The following is a 16,960-nucleotide window of genomic DNA, read 5'->3' on the forward strand; positions in this document are numbered from 1 at the left end:
AAAAAAAAAAGTTGCCATACTAAAGCCCATGCCAGCTTCTAGAACAGTTCTTACTAAACAGTCTAGGAAGGAATCAGTGTCATCTTCCCATAAAGCAAGGGATCTAAAAACAGAACACAAAGATAAGCAATCAAGTGACCATCTTCTAAGGCAGAAGAGAGATTATATCTTAAATAGTATTGCAAATGGGGATCTTGTGCTAATCTTAAAAAGGAGAACAATTTTTAAGAGATCTAGGGTGTACTTAGTTATTTCAAGCTTTGAAAAGCTTAAAATTGAAATAAAAATATATTAAGCAAGAAATATTATTCAACCAACTGAAAGCTTGGCATCTTTCAAACAAGCCACACTAACTAGTAGCAAGCAAATCCCACTCTCTGCCTTCGTCACATGTAGGCAGCAATGGTTATAATTTAACACAAATGTTTCCCAAAAGAAAGGAGCACAAACTGCATATATGATGACATTTTGAAAAAAATCCCCATGATGGCTGCAAGAAATTATGCAGTTATTTCTATTAATATTATCATATTTAGATGAAAATGCTAGGTGTAGTCTGAATGCATAGAAAAAAAAAAACAAAACTAACATCAAACAGTAAAATTAACTTCTAAATAATCATAGTATCAATTAAGAATTGATTCAAAACTTATTTGGTAGCCTGCATGGGGAAATCCTTGAGATACTTAACTATAAACACTTCAAACAGTAACGTTTCTTACATGTTTTATTTCTACAAACTGGTACATTTTATCACAAAAAGCTACAAGGCATATTATAACACATATTCTATTATACAGAGTGCAATGCAGTTCCAAAACAGCCACACTCAACAGCACAATATTTGAAGATTACTCTTTCTGTACTGAGGTAAACAAACTTATGCCATACAGCATTTAAAATAGTTACCCCCAGACGATCCTTCCAAATGATTTGATCAAAAATTATTATATATCAAACTTTCAATGCACACATCAAAAAAATAGGAAGCTTAAAAAAATATACAACACAATGTTTAATCAGCTTTAACAGTCAGTTTGCTATAAAAAGCTCAACTAAAATAATCTTAATTTCATTTTAAACAAAATCAGAAACACAAAGGAATTATATGAACAAGTTCTCCACAGAATGGAATGCATGCATACGGTGGGGAGTCTTAACAACGTTCATTTGAGACTATTAAAAAGTCTTAGCCACTTTAGAGCAGAAATAAAAAGCTGTTTTGCCCTCCCTCCCTCCCCCAATATATTTTTTCTCATTTTCTTGCATTTAATTATCTTCAGTGTGGTCTAAAGTAAAGTCAGTTTGCTCTTCAGTTTCTTCCTCCTCTTCTTCCTCCTCTTCTTCCTCGCCCTCAGCTGGCTCTTCAGCCTTGTCTTCTTCTGTCTGCTGCTCCTGAGCCTGATCACTGATTTCAAAAGGATTTTCACCCTGGATGAAAAAATTTAAAACGCTTTAAATATTTGTTCCAAACAAACTAAAACAATGTTTATCATTTCAGTGACTGAAGTGGTACATAGAAAAATCCCAAAAATATATAATATATAAAAACACAAAATTCAGCACTCAGTAAATTAAAACTACATTTTCAAATTTTTGAATCTTTTTAAGACCAACCAATGCTTTCTTTCCTCCAAAATTCCAATCAAATCTGAATATTAAAATAATCCCTTTTCAGATGTTTAAACACAACGAATAATCAATAATAAAGAGTAACATGAAATATTAGGAGTTTCTTTGCCCTTTCATGTTTGAATAGCTGACAGAGTGACTGATGTGAAAATGACACCACCAACTTGCTACATCAGGATTTACAATTTTGCATAGAGAAACTCAACAGTGTAATATGAAAAAAAGAACGTCTTTGGTGGTTAAGTTGTATCAGTAGTCATTAACAAAAAAATAATAATTAGAAGATCTTGACTTGCAATTTTGCTCTTTTTGTCAAAGGGATTTGTCAAATTCATTACCTGCCTTTCAGAGTTGCACCTAGTCTACTCAACAGTCTCACAGGACTTCCCTGTTTCAAGTTTTTTCTTTCTACTCTGCATATGCAGGATAGACAAAACCTTCTGAAATGGTGGGCTTTTTTATTTTTGTTGGTGGTAGTTTTGGTAGGCTCCTCCCCTGTCCGTCCCCCCCAAGACAAACAGACTCTTTCAATTGGCAGTTCTTTATACATGGAGATAAGTATAAGAGGGAATTGTATAACTTGAAGCTGTATGTGTGTATAATGTTCAAGGAACACCAATGAAGCACTCTGAAAATGGTAGCGCCCTCCTTAGGAAGGTGATCTTGCCTTTATCTACTGACAAACAGCAAGTTTCCATCCCTCATCCCATCAATCCCCCACTAGGGGGCTGTAAGGAACAACACACATGAAACCATAAAAAAAAATACCAGCAGAGACGGTTGGAAATCATTCAAATATTTGAAACCGTGCTAGCTGGTCGTCACCTTTTCTTCTTCCTAGAGAAGTTGTCTGAAACCAATTCATGCATTTCATCATCTACAACTGCTCAGAGCATAACTAAATTTGATTTTCTAGATTAGAGTTAAATTCTGCATTGGCTCACACCTGTCATATTTCTGCAAGGCAAAACTGCTCTTTCTGAAAGAATCCATTGGTTAGGCACAAGGAAAGTTACAAGCCAATTAATCATAATTAGCAAAAACAACCTACAGCGTTACTACAAAAAGATACATATCTGGACAGAAAAGAAAAAACATTTTTGCCAAAACAAATTCACCTATATTTCTCAAGCTGTGAATTTGCAGTGCAGGCTGCCAAGCCTTTTAAAGTTTTTTATCACAACTATTTCTGTAAAATTCCATGAATTCTAGAAATTCTGAGGAATATTAGACAAGAAGCATACACAGTACTTTACTACAAAGTCTATGTAGGAGTCTGCTTCTGGACAAGGATTAACTCATTTGTAAAGTGTTTTGTGTTCTATAGTAAGTATTGTGTAAAGATACTGATAATATTTCCCTAAAACTTGACTTCACAGAAATGACTGATCAAATATTGACCAGATGTATATAAACGCAACCTCAAAAATGTAACTGGTAAATCTGAAAGCGGTCATTTTTCTGCAAATAAATTAAGTTAAAGCCTGTGGTCCCATGATGCATCTTGGTGCTCCTTCCCACCAGTGTGCGACAGGTGGTACTGAGAACTGGAACACCTCTGCAGATGTGCACGCAGCCTTGGTTGATGTGCTTGCTAGATACACAGACAGTATGGAATTAAAACTCGGAGAGGGCTGTTCGGCTACGCATAGTTGTTTTCACTTTAAGATGAGTTCTTGTTTCCTTTCTGATTTATGTGTTCTGTGGAGACATTCAAGGCCAGGCTGGACCAGGCTCTGAGTAACCTGGTCAGTGCGTCCCTGTTCATGGCAGGGGAGTTGGACAAGTTGACCTTTGAAGGTCCCTTTCAATGACTCTATGATTCTATGATTTAAGGCAACGATATGAAACTGGAAAAATACATTACAGAACATTCAATGTGTGAACAACCAAGATGGCAGAAACAGGAGACAGAGCACTGAGGTTAAATTCCATCTATATGGATGAAATGGTGATGTCACTAATATTACAGACGACAGCATTTTATTTTTCTTATTCACATCTTACCTTCACATACAGCTCATATCGTGCCTTGACTATTGGATTATTCAAGATACTGGTAGCAGTAAGAACACTCTCCCTTTTTATTTGTTCTCTGTAGGCCTAGAAAACAGATTTTACAGTGAATAACTATAACAAACCTGTTCTAATTGTCACAAATTTCTATTTGTGGTCTGTTTCTGGAAGGTAAATCATGAAAGTAGTAGAAGATGAAATGCTTACTCCTGGCATTTAAGTCCAAACTACATAATAATGCTATCAAACTTAATTCAGTTTAAGTCCTATACAACAAACTACAAACAATCATGCACCTGTCTATTCCCAGTTATCTGTTCTCACCTATAGACAACATACATATTTCTCCATCACAGCCTAATACAGTTCATAATTACAAAAGCTCAAGAAATGTGTTAGTTTGGAAATCTAACTTATTGTGACAACTGAGATGATTTTTCTATTTATGCTACTCTTTAACTCCTCTACCAACAATAGAAGCATATCAAACTGTAACAGGATCCAAATCCATACTGCTGCTAATTCTACACTACTCTCACCTTTTTCACATTAAAAGGTGAATAGACAATCCAAAAAAAGACATCAGTACTGTTAACTTACTGGAAAAAAGTATTATGTTTTACAGTTACAATTTGAATAAGATTGACACCTCATGGCAGCAAAAAAAAAATATAATCCCCTGAAATAAAAACTTAGTTATTCTTAGTAACCTTCTCAGAATTCACTATTGACAGCTATCAAGTACACCAACTTTTCATTAACCGTAGGTGTTCAAATGCCAGCTATTTCATGAGACATTTACAAAGGGCATTCCAGATTTTTAGAGAAATAATGCTAGCACAGTTTAGAAATGGCTTACTCTGCTCACCTACTATAAGATTATATTTTTACTATTACTATTATTTCTTCTTTTTAAGTAATATGCAGTATCTTACTTGTTTTCCTTTTGTGTGATCAGGAGACTTTAAGTGCTGCTGAACAGAACTGTGCAGTGCAGGAACATACACACTGCAAGCACTGCAGTGAACAGTCTCAACTTTCATCATATGGTCATCAGCAGTAACCCCTGCCAAAGAACACATAACAAGTCATTAACATGAAATGTGTCATTGCAGACAACTGGAAGAGGGATTAGCTACTCTATATCAGGAAAGTTAGAACTTTCAATTGTTAAACACATCAAACTAAACCACAGGGGAATATTCATGGAAATTCAGGCATCAAAACTAGGCTCACTGAAGATAACGTTGAAAGAGGACGTATTTCCATCTGGATACTCCAATTGCTTCTCTCCACAAACTATTTATAAGACTCAGGCAATTATGTTTGATGCCTGAGGTTATAAAACATGAACACTTACCTGCCTAAATAGAGGAAGATAACATTACAACAATCAGAAGTTTGAACTCTCTCAAACACCACCTGGTTTTTAAAATCTACAATAAACAATATTCTTAACACACATTTTAATACAACAAATAAACCTTGAAACTCTCAATTTTTCACAAAGCAGCTGAATTAGTTTTAGCCCCGAGATTAATAGTTTATTTCCTTGTTTCTCCAAGCCTGACATCCACAATACATGCTACCACATAAAGAGCATTTGCTCACCTTCCATGATATCTTTTTCAACAGCTTGAGTATTTTCTGTTTGGTTACTTGTCTGTTGTTTACGCATAGCTGTCTTCTTGAATTTATTCACCATACACTCCTACAGAGAACCAGAGAAAACGGTTATGCAACTAACATATGAGTATTTATGTTCCAGTAGGAACTTATGGTTAAAATATTACTCAGAATAATATTAAATTATATATAATAACAATAACATCAATTAAGCATATTTTGAAAACTAAATAATACATTCTAATTACACTCTAATGTAAAAGTATTTTGCAAGTTAAAAAAAAAATCCCTTTTCTTACATGAAGAAACTCCATCACTACTTTGTCAAATTTGGTTTGCTTCTGAATATGATCCAGTGTTTCCTGGTGAGCTGCACTCTCCAGATGGGATTCAATTTCTTTTTCTTCAAATGTTCGAAATTTGCAAAATGAGCAAGTAAATGCCATTCTAGCAAGAGAAAGGCAAGAAATAATATTAAAGAAACATCCTTCCCACAAAAGATTGAAGGCCTCACAAAACTAATCTGAAACAGAATAGGAAAAGTATTCCTTGCAGAAGCCTAAATGGGGAAAAAAAAAAAAAGTCCAGTATTTTACCATTAAAAAGCATATCTACTACAAGTCCCAAATACAAAAAAGAGCTACTCTAAGACTAATTACCTTTCCATGTAGGAGAAAAACTGCTAGACATTTTAAAGTCATTAGCACACTTCACTATAGCAAAACTAAGATAAGTTATAGAACTACCTACACATTTTTGCTACAAAACAGCTCACTATACATATCAGAACTGAATGAGGTCAGTTTTGTATCAGCTTAAGTCAGCATTAACATAAATTTGTTTAACTGAAATGTATACTTCAAAAACAGTACCATTCTAAGTTGGTTCTCAAGTGTTCAGTGATGCATTTGTCAGGAAGAAGTCAGTAATTCACATACTTCCTGATACAGTAGGGGACAAGTGAATCATAAAACATCTTGGGTTGGAAGGGACTTTAAATATCACCTAGTTCCAACCACCCTGCCATGGGCAGGCACAACTCCCACTAAATCAAGTTGCTCAAAGTCCCACCCAATCTGGCCACAAACACTTCTCAGGGATGAGGTATCCCCAGCTTCTCTGGGCAGCATATGCCAGTGCCTTAGCACCCTCATCATGAAGAATTTCTTCACCAATTCCTAATCAAAATGCACTCTATTAGAGAAACTGTTACCCCTTGTCCTCTCCCTGAGCAAAAAGTCCCTCATGTTTCCTATAGGTCCCTTTAAGTACAATAAGGCTGCTATTAGGTCTCTCCCCACCCCCAAAAGACTTCTCTTCTATAGACTAAATGACCCCAGCTCCTTTAACCTGATCATCCTTGCGAACCTCCTCTGGGCCCTCTCTAACAGGCCTATGTCTCTTTCTTATGCTTTGGGCCCCAGAGCTGAATATCCAGTCTTCTAAATCAAGAGATTCGGGTGCTGTTTATTTCTGTTTGTTTGTTGGATTTATTTTTCATTTAAAAATAGTCCAAAAGTTCCTTTCAGGAACAAAGACATATTCTTACATAATAAGGATAAGGCAGAAGAAAACCAAAGCACACAAGACAAATTACAACACAAACCTGTATCCATCACCGTACTTCTCGCTGTTTTTTTCCCTTCTACGCCTTTGCTTCTCTCTTCTAGCCTCAATTCGCCGCTTTTCCTCCTCTTCACTTTTAGCTTCTCCTTTGGAATCTTAACAGACAGAAGGATTTTAAAACATCGTGTACTTCCCAAAAAATCCATCTTTCCAGGGAAAGCACTTGCCTTCCACATTTCTGCCACAAACACCCAAAGAACAGTGAAAAATGCAGAGAAAGGACCTATACCAAAATGGTTTGAAGGCCTATTTAAATGCCATAGAAGTTCTCTTTTCCTCCATTACAGAAGACAAATTAAAACATCTACTTCAAATAGTTCTAGATTACACTCACAAGAGAAAATTCAGAGTAAATCAAATCCAATTCTGTTGTGCCTAGTTATTAAAGGCCTTTCCCAAGCAAGTAAGCAGAAAAGGGCACAGAGAAAAGCACCAGCAAAAAAGCTTTGTTAAACAATCATCTAGCACATACGTAGGAGTGCAGACAATTGACCACAACATGTTTCAGCAACACTAAAGTTTGCAGACGTAGATCTTCTGCAGAAGTGTACTTATGTTTACTTCTACTTCTAACGCCTATATGCAGTAAGAATATTAAAATATGATTCAGATAGTTGTTTCAGAGCAGTTAAAAAAAAAGGAATCGCTTGTTCTTCCTGTGCATATAATACATAAAATATAATCTGTCTGCATCCAAATAGTAGCAGAAAGGAAGACACAGCAGGGTAATATAAGAAAACTGGAGACTAGTGAAAAGCTCTGCAGGCTTAGAAATGTCACTAAGATTGAAAACATTTCTAATGACTAACAGTTTACCCTTCATTCCTGATGAATGCTAAATCTTTTCATTTTGTAGCAGAATTGAAAAAAGTGATCTGATCCAGACATGAGAAAAACTTCTATCCAAAATTGTTGGGTTCTTTTTATTACCATAAAAGTTCATTAAAAAAAAAAAGGCAAATCAAAAACAAACAACAACCAGACTTCCCACAGGCCTCAGTATTTCAATTTTACTTACTCTTACCACCAATCCCAGAAGCATCCAAAGAATCACTTGTTGTACTGTTTCTGCAGCAGTACAACATTCTGTGGAGTAAACTAGCCAGTATCCTACTCCTCAAGCACCCATACTGTTACAAGCTGGGGAAATAGAAGCCTGTGCCTACATACAAGCTGGTACCACACAGTGAGGCTCCCACTTTCCTTCAGTGTACTTATACCAATTTTTAAGCAGTGGAAAAATGTATGCAATTTTTAAAATTTCTAAATTTGGATAAAGGATCCAAAATGCGAATTACAATGCAGAGACAAAATAAGCAATGGTTAGATATTACAAACCCTGTTCTTCTCCATGGTCTAAATGCATAAAATCTGTTAAAAACAATGAGTCATGTTGTGCAGTAACCATTAGAAGTCATAAATACACACCAAACCTATTCACTCAGTCACATACAAAAAGACATCTATAAAACCTTACCTGACAAAGCCAACTGACTTACCTCCAAAAGTCTGATACCCAACATCATAAGCATCTCTTGTAAAGTCTTCATATATAACAACTGCACCACTTGTATCCACTTCAATTTCCTAATTTAAAACCACAAAAGTCATGAAAAAGATGCGATGCCATTCTAAATCCAAAAAACAGCTTAAGTCACTTTAATTCAAATAATCTGCTACTTTTTCATTTTAATCAAATATGATAAAGTGTACAGAGTAACTACATATAGACTTAATGTACCTCAAGTACTTGTAACCTCAAGTTACACATTAATCTTTAGTACATTGATATACATATGAATTTATTTCATAAGCAAAATACCACCTTCTACACAAGCCTTCTGACTTCCAACTCAAACTTACAAATACTTTGTTGAGAATACATAAATACCTCCAGAACAAGAAGGAAACGATGTTTCAGTCTCAACACTGAGAAAAGATACACACCCTGAGCTTAATAATCACATTTCTTGTATACTGTTGCAACTGATCTTCTTATAAGTGGGAACTAATCTTTGCACATTACCAGAGACCATCTGTTAACAGTGACCTCCTTTCCATTTACTTTCTCTCCTTAATATGTCCCACGTCTGATCTATTCTCTCTCATTGTAGTAGTTCCCATCATTTTCTACTTAAATTTCCTAACTCCAAGCAGGTCACAGATATGTGAAATCAAGCTGACTACCCATAACAATATGGGGAGTGTTCACATCATAGTTATATCACAAGAATAGCCTGTAAGTCTACAAATACATTTAAAACTCACTTTTGACAAGATATAGCACAAGTTACACCTTTCATTCAAAATCAGTAAGATTTTATGCCACCAAATTGAGATAGTTTAAGATAAAATGGGAAAAAAGTTTACAAAAACTTTCATAATTAAGAGCTTAGTTCTTAAATAACTCTAGCTTAATAATTACCTGTATTAAGGTATATTATACAAACTTCTGAACTAATCAAACATTTTCCAGTTCTGAGAGTCTTACCTCTACAGTAGAATCCTGGAAAGATGACTTTGTATCTATAAGCATAAAATGAGAAAGAAATAAATAATACAAAACTGCTGTTTAATATCACTATCAATTAATTTTAAAGCAGCCAAGTTATTCAGGAAAAAAAATATTATCCTACATTTAAGACAGTCTACATCTACAATTTATCATATCTTAATAGCACTAGAAATAAAACCAGATATCCACATGAACAGACAATCCATACTTTTAGAAACAATCACTGCTATTTAATTCCAAAAACGAAGAAATAATAACTTTTTGAGACAGGTTAAAATGATTTCTAAAAAAAAAATACACTGAAATACATCCTATGTTGTGTGCATCAGTTTTCTGTTACTTGAAATACACTTTTTTAGTTTTCAGCTACATTACATTGCTCAGAGCACCTTTCAGTGTAAGTCTTAACAAACTGCACTAAGCCTCTCAATAGCTAGAACAGTTACAAAACAGCACATGAAGACTTCTTCCTGAATATTAAAACTAAATAATTGCTAGTAATTAAGCAGTAGTAATTTTTACTTAACACTGGCTCTTTATCACTTACTAGATGATTTTTTCTGTGTCAACTTCAAAATAGGTTTTGTCATTTTGGGTTTCTTGATAAATGTCCCACCAGGTTTGTTGTATGGCTGTGGCATCATTTTCCTTTTTATTCCTCTTGCAGCAACTGCTGCAGGGCTGGGTTTGTTATGATAGTCAACAACAATTCCAGGTCTGTGCATTCCTCCAAAGTCTCCCATATGCTGGAAATTCGTGAAAAGCAGGTATTAGTATATGAAATCAGTAGACATATAACAATTACTTGGCACAAGTGTTTATAATTAAACTGTAAACTAAAACGTGCATTCTGGAACAAAATGCAGGGGAAATTTAAGCTTCCAATTTCAATGTTTGTGCAAAGGCTGTGTGGGTGTTTGTCCAGTAAAATACACACACACACATATATATATAAACTGTGTTTCTGCTTATTCAGAACCGTTGTCCAACACGATGAACATGCCTGTCAGTCTCAGCCTAGCATCTTTGCTTCCCTCTTCAGATTTTCTACATGAAAACTTGTCCTTCTGTGAAAAAACAGCTAACCAAGTCATTTTTTCCTACATTTAGTAAACAATCATTTAAAAAAAACAAAAAACCTTCTTTATGCCGAATGATCAGCGACTGAAAACTTAATAAAGGTTGTCCACTGATAAACTTGAAGGAAGTTCAGTCTCTCTTTTAATTAATCATTCCAGGATGATGCATGACAGTGAATTCAAAAGATGTGCTTCGTACGAAAACCATGCCAGCAACAGGAATGAAAATTCATTTGAAAAACTAAGCCTTTCTACCATATGTGAAATGCTCTAGAGACATTTATGGACATCTGTTTACAAAAACAACCTCTCTGAGTAATCTGAAGAGGGAGAAATTAGGCAGCCATTTTTTCCCAAAGCGCCAACATTTTTCTTAATACTAGCTCAACTATTTGATAAATAAAGGGCAGAAGGGAGCCCGTTGACTGGTTGGGTATATTGGATAAGCAGAAATATTCTCATCACTGTGAGAAGAAAATTACTGCTACACTAGCGAAGTTACGTTAACATGAAAATAACTTCAAACATACTTTCCACAAAATGTATGCCCATTTTATTAGCAGATTTTAAATCACAAAGTGAATGTACCAGAACAGGTTACTTGTCTTAATCAGAAGTCCATGCACAAGATCTCCACGTTAATTTATTTAGTTAAGATACTTACAGAACTACCTAGCATGTACATTTACGCTGCATGTATATAAATTTGATATGAAGTTGGCACTTGAATGATTTCAAGTACTTTTTTTTTTTTTTAAACAGTATCTATTAAAGGTGCAATGCATTTTAAATATAGTAAGTAGTTTAGTTCTTATGTAATAAAGGACAATGCAGAGGCCCACAAAGATAGATTTTAAAAAACAAAAACAAAGAAGAAATAAGGCTGCTTGGTCAAAATTTTGCACAAAACTTTCAGATCCAAACGAGTTCTGAAAGGATGGCATCAAAGCTTAGGAATCAAGTGCTTTCAGCTTGACAAGTAAAGAAATAAGAAGATCAGACTATTTCTAAAACCATGCTACATGCTAGCTAGTAGCCATGTGCAAACCTGAGCTAAAATTTGAATACGACAACTACAGTATACAAGAATGCAGCAAAGTAAATCTTCTGAAACAAAACCAACACACAATTAGGTACTTTAAAAAAACAGTAAAAATAAACAAATAATCTTCCTCTACACTTTGAGCTACAAACAAGTTGTGAAGTTTAACATTAAAGAATCACTTCCCAAAGAAATATGGCACACAAGAATTTAAAAAGTGAAGTTGCGTCTAGAGGCATAGACAGAAAAGCGCTCACTGAACTCTTTATGCTTTGAAATTAAAAATATATATATCAGGATTGAGATTATAAAACCAATGTAAAGGGACACCATCAACTTAAAGTTCATACTTCTGTCAAGATGATTTCTGAATTCTCTCCAATTTTTCCTCTAACTCATTTAACTTTAAGCATTACTGCTCCAAATTGTCTGTGATCCACTATTTGTGTATGTTTAATACTGACATACTTTTTATATCCTACACTGGAAAAGAAGTCACTGAAAAAGAGTTACAACACAGCTGCAAAATAAAACACACACAACTAAGAGGACTAGGAACATTATCTGAAAATCAATCTCAAGTCTGTGAAAGAACTGATTTCAAGTTGATGATGCCCCTTTTAATGATGTTCAATTTTAAATGAGAATCACTGTAACAGCTAACCACCTACCTTCACAATTTCCTCCTCATCATTCCTTCAATACACAAGTCATGTGCATTTTTCAATATACAAGCACATGTTGAACATATTAAAGATTTAGCTAAGATTTTTACCTTTACAGGAAACAAAAACTACTCTAGCATTCACAACCTGGGTTTTATTTTTTGCATATACATTGCACCTTTAACCTACTCAAAACTTCAAATGGCTTTGAATTAAACTTTTACAATATTCAAAGATTTCCCCACCAGCAAGAAGGATGCTAGTGTTTACAAGGAAAAATGCAAGTCCTTTTAATCCCTTTTAGACCAAACCTATTACTTTTATCTTCACCTTTCACACAAAAGGAGAAATTTAATAAACCTTATCAACTAGTCTTCTATTACTCATTACTTTCGAAAGAGAAAGAGACTGCGTTCTACTTGAAGACAGCTTCAAGGGGGGTAAACAACATCATCAACCATGATAGTTTGCTTGGACAAAAAAAAAAAAAAGACAACAAAAACACAACACACTGTATTGAACAGTGTATCAATTTTATAGCAGTGGTCTTGAAAGGGTTTAAAAGAGTGTCTAGTGAAAAGAATCTGAAAAGATTCTGTACTTACTCCTCGGCCTCGGCCTCTGCCTGTTGATGGTCCTCCAAAAGCATCATAGTTTCTGCTTCCAAATCCACTTTCAGGATAAGCAGGCGTTCCTCTCCCCCGAGAGCCTACAGGTGCAGGCTTCATATGGGGTGAAGAAAAACTGCTGTAGGAAGAGTAACTCTCTCTTCCTCTGTCCTCCATAAACCCAGGCCTCAATTTTGAACGGGAGTAAGGTGCTTCCCAGCTAGACCCGCCCTGGTTTCTACCTCCGAAAGAGTCAAGGCTATTCCGGTAGGAGTTGTCAAATCGACCACCATAACTACCTCCGAAGCGGCTTTGTTCGGGTTCATTATAACCATAGCCAGATCTGTACAGATCTCGCCCACCCAGAGAAGACCCGGAGTCGTAAGACTCATAAGGTCCAAACCTGGAAAAGTTGCACAGTGAGGAGAAAAAAAGTAAGCTTACTAAAGTTATACATTTCAAAAGACAAGTTATCAGTTGACATTTATCAACTAAAATCAATTTACTACTATACTGGTCTGTACAGTTGTGTTATTGTTTAATCTTGATTAGGGCTGGGCAAATGACACTATGACCAGATAGAAAGCTATCTGAGCCATTTTTGCTACAAGGAATTCTAAAGTTCAGTATGCGTGAACTTTGCTTAGTTAAAATTTTCGGCAACATTTGCTAAAATATGATTAGAGCCCAGCCCTAGTCTCATGACAATAATCACCTGCAGACATTCACAGGCCAGTCAAACTCTCCCTTCTTCAAAATCATGCCCTCATAGTTTAACAGTTAAACAGCAGTTAAAAGGTGGCTTAGCTCTCAACTGAGAGAAGAACATTTTATTTATTTATTTTTTTTTAAGTGGTACAGTTGTGAATCTTAAACATCCCAGAACTCTGATTTTAAAGAAAAATTAAGTGCTCTTCCATTCATATTAATACTTTTTAGAAATCTCCTTCCCTGTAATATTCAGTATCCCATTAAAGGTTCACCATCTTCAACATACATATATCTTTTGTTTGCAGACCATTAAGTCTAGCAACTCAGGATTTTTGAAGTCTATCACAATCCATGCACAGTGAGCAAAAATACAGCCTTTGAAATTTCACAGTAACGAAACCAGGAGCTGAAATCTTTAGCTATTTACTAACAGTTTGTTTCACTTTAGAAGAGAGTCAGGCTGAATATTATCTGTATTTGTAACCAGTTGGAAGGGAAACACATAGTATCCCTACAGAGTTACAGTAGGTGATTCAGCAGGAGCTGGGATAGACAACCCCTTCACTGTTAAAATACAAGCTAGAACAGACTCAGTGCCTGGATCTACAGGAAACTGAACACCTTCATTTTAAAACATCTTGTAGAAGACCCAGAACTACACAGAAAATGACACTATCTACAGAAAGAGTCCATGCACAATATAAACGTTACATGGCAAGAGATATTTCCATGTTCAAAGTCATTCAACATCAATCATATGCAGATTACTGTATGGTAGGTACAGCTCATTCCTGATACTCTGCTCAGACTTTCAAGTCAATCTTAATGCTCACTAATAAACAAATTAAACTGAACTAAAATGTTTAACGGGACCATGCAGCAAGACACAACATTTCTCCAGCCTACCTACTTAGTTCTGTCCTTGCCCAGTGGCACTGCAGTGACTACAAAGAAGAATCATAGTGTAGGCTGGCTAGAGTCGGACAAGAATTCAAAGGCGCACACAAGAAAACCATCAGATTATCAAAGTTTTCTTCACGTGTTATTTCCTCTGAGATAGAATCACTACTCTGGAAAGCATGCTTTTTTGAATATGATACTGACCCCTCAATCAAATCAGCTCCTTCTCACTGGTTTTTTTTTTTTTTGGTGTTTTGTTTTTGTTTTTTATCTGAAAGAGCAACAGGAATAATATCCTAGCGTTAAATACACAACTTTAAGACCACTGCATCAGAAAATTTATTTTTAGACCAATCCATCTTACAAAGCAGCCTAAAACAAGCACACAATTTTGAGTGTAATCAGTACCTGCCAATGAAATAATCTGGACATGACTTTCAGATTCAATACCAAGATCATTTGAGCACGCCACATTCAAACCAAAGAGCACATATCCTAAATGTTCCTTGAAAACGGAATGTTGATAGATTCAGTCTAAGGCACTAAACCAATTAGGTCTAGTCTGCTATGTCAGAAACAGTATGTCAGGCCAATCAGCTACGAATTACTAACCATTACAAAAAAATAAAAAATCCATTTTCATTCAAAGATACATTGTTTCACTGTCAAACATTTCCACAAAAGTGTTGATTGTTACAATCTAGCTTTTACAGTTAAATATTTGCCAGTAGTTAACAAATACGAAGATTCAGAACAAAAGTGTTCATAAAAAAAATCATAACAACATGCCTCAGGAACACTTAAGTTAGACAGCAGAATTATTTAAACTTAAAAATGGATTTAAACAATTCTTGGGAGAACTGAAGGATCATTTTACCTGTTACCACCACCACCACCTCCTCCGCCTCCACCTCCATGACTCTCCATCCCATAGGACTGGTTAAGGTAAGAGTCCATGGATCGTGGGCCACCATAGCCTCCATGCCCATAATCACGGTCCATGTCTAAAAAAAGAGCAGAAAAATGTTTATTAAGAAAGCAGGAAAGAAGTCTTACTTAGTAGTCTAGCTTATACTCTTAAATAAACCATTTAATTTTTGCCACAGTGCTTACAAACAAAATACCAAACTTTCAGTTGTGAGTTAATTTCAATACTGAGGGAAGCCGTGCATCTTTGTCATTGTACAAACACCTCTTAATTGAAATCGAGATCACTTTTTTCCCCAGTAGATCAGGATTATTGTTCCATCAGCTGGTGTTCAGACACAAGTTAAATTAAGAGAACTAAAATGAAGAAGCTATATGAAAACATCAGAAGTTAGCACAGAATGATGACCACTTCCCGCTGTCTAGTATGACACACAGTTCAGACACCTGGCCATACAACACCACAAGAAACACATGTTGACAGAGGTGCTAGTTCAAGGTCACAACGCATATCATGCTGTTGTGCAGACACTGTATGTAGGCTCCAGTCCAAAGAATTTTACCCATTCTAGCACCAACAAAAACCCACCACAACCAGCACCGAGTTGGAGCTGACCAACTCCACAAAGATGGTTGTATTTTATAGCTGAACTGATGTCACTTTATGACATCTTTGTATCTTGTAAGGAAGTCAGGCAAAAGAGCCAAGTTTCTCCCCAGCACTGTAAGTGCTCTGTAAAAGCTCTAAGATAGTGCCATAGCTCTGCATAACAAGCGTGATCCAGTCCTCCCACAGCATATGCTATTTCGCTTCAGCAGCATCTGAGTGACCCAAACTGTTTCCCAGTGCTGACCAACATTAACACCTGGCAATAGCCTGTCAAGTCAAGCCTCTTAGAAAGGGTAACACAAGGAAAGACAGTCAGCAAACGCGGGAAGAATAGAAATATAACCATAAAAAGATTTGCCCAGCAACAAGAGTAGTTTCTACATTTCAAAATCTCCAAGTTTAAGACAGACTTTTCCACAATAGAGCAATAAGCTCAACTGAAGTAGTAAGAAACGTTCTCCATTTAAAGAAACACAGTAATTCCGTGTGCAAATCAATTTCATGGAAATAACTGTAGCAATGAATTTAGTATATACAATATTTCCTGTTTGTAACTTCTCCTTAGATCAGAACAATGTTGCAAGTTACTCTCTTACATCTCTTAAGAAAGAAAACTCTACAAGTAGTATTTATCTGATTATCGCACTGTTACCCAGATGCTCTTAAAGAACCTCAGCAGCCTCCAGGAAATGCAGATTTGTCATACTGAATATTCCCGTACTTGGAACTTACAACAAAGACACAGCAAAGTAGGAAAAAAAGCTGTTGAAAACACTAGTCACGCATCACACAACATCAACTTCAAGCATAAGAAGTTAAACTAAGGTATCCAATAGCACTTCCAATGTAAGCATCCAACACTCCTCCCACCCAGACTTACTGCACTGCCTTTACCTACGCTGTATGATTTAACAGGGAGTTGAAAGAAGTACAAAGATGTGACATGAAGTGACCACCTGCACAGCTTCCCACTACAAGAAACTGGAGGTAACAAATGAAAAAA

The 16,960-nt window shown here is 35.7% G+C and overlaps 1 protein-coding gene across 1 annotated transcript in view; it reads right to left on the reverse strand.

Moving 5' to 3' along the window:
- Positions 1-709: 709 nt before the first annotated feature.
- ZNF326 (zinc finger protein 326) overlaps positions 710-16,960 on the reverse strand; it is a 19,708-nt gene continuing 3,457 nt past the window's right edge. Inside the window, exons 2-12 of the mRNA XM_003208716.4 lie at positions 15,298-15,424; positions 12,807-13,212; positions 9,963-10,161; positions 9,392-9,426; positions 8,400-8,487; positions 6,881-6,995; positions 5,574-5,721; positions 5,260-5,359; positions 4,584-4,714; positions 3,640-3,735; positions 710-1,431 (exon numbers count right to left, since the gene is read on the reverse strand). Coding sequence (XP_003208764.1) covers positions 1,270-1,431; positions 3,640-3,735; positions 4,584-4,714; positions 5,260-5,359; positions 5,574-5,721; positions 6,881-6,995; positions 8,400-8,487; positions 9,392-9,426; positions 9,963-10,161; positions 12,807-13,212; positions 15,298-15,424 — 1,607 coding nt within the window. The 3' untranslated portion in view covers positions 710-1,269. The remainder of the gene's footprint in view (positions 1,432-3,639; positions 3,736-4,583; positions 4,715-5,259; positions 5,360-5,573; positions 5,722-6,880; positions 6,996-8,399; positions 8,488-9,391; positions 9,427-9,962; positions 10,162-12,806; positions 13,213-15,297; positions 15,425-16,960) is intronic.

The sequence above is a fragment of the Meleagris gallopavo genome, chromosome 10, assembly GCF_000146605.3.
Source record: "Meleagris gallopavo isolate NT-WF06-2002-E0010 breed Aviagen turkey brand Nicholas breeding stock chromosome 10, Turkey_5.1, whole genome shotgun sequence".
NCBI classification, from domain to species: Eukaryota; Metazoa; Chordata; class Aves; order Galliformes; family Phasianidae; genus Meleagris; species Meleagris gallopavo.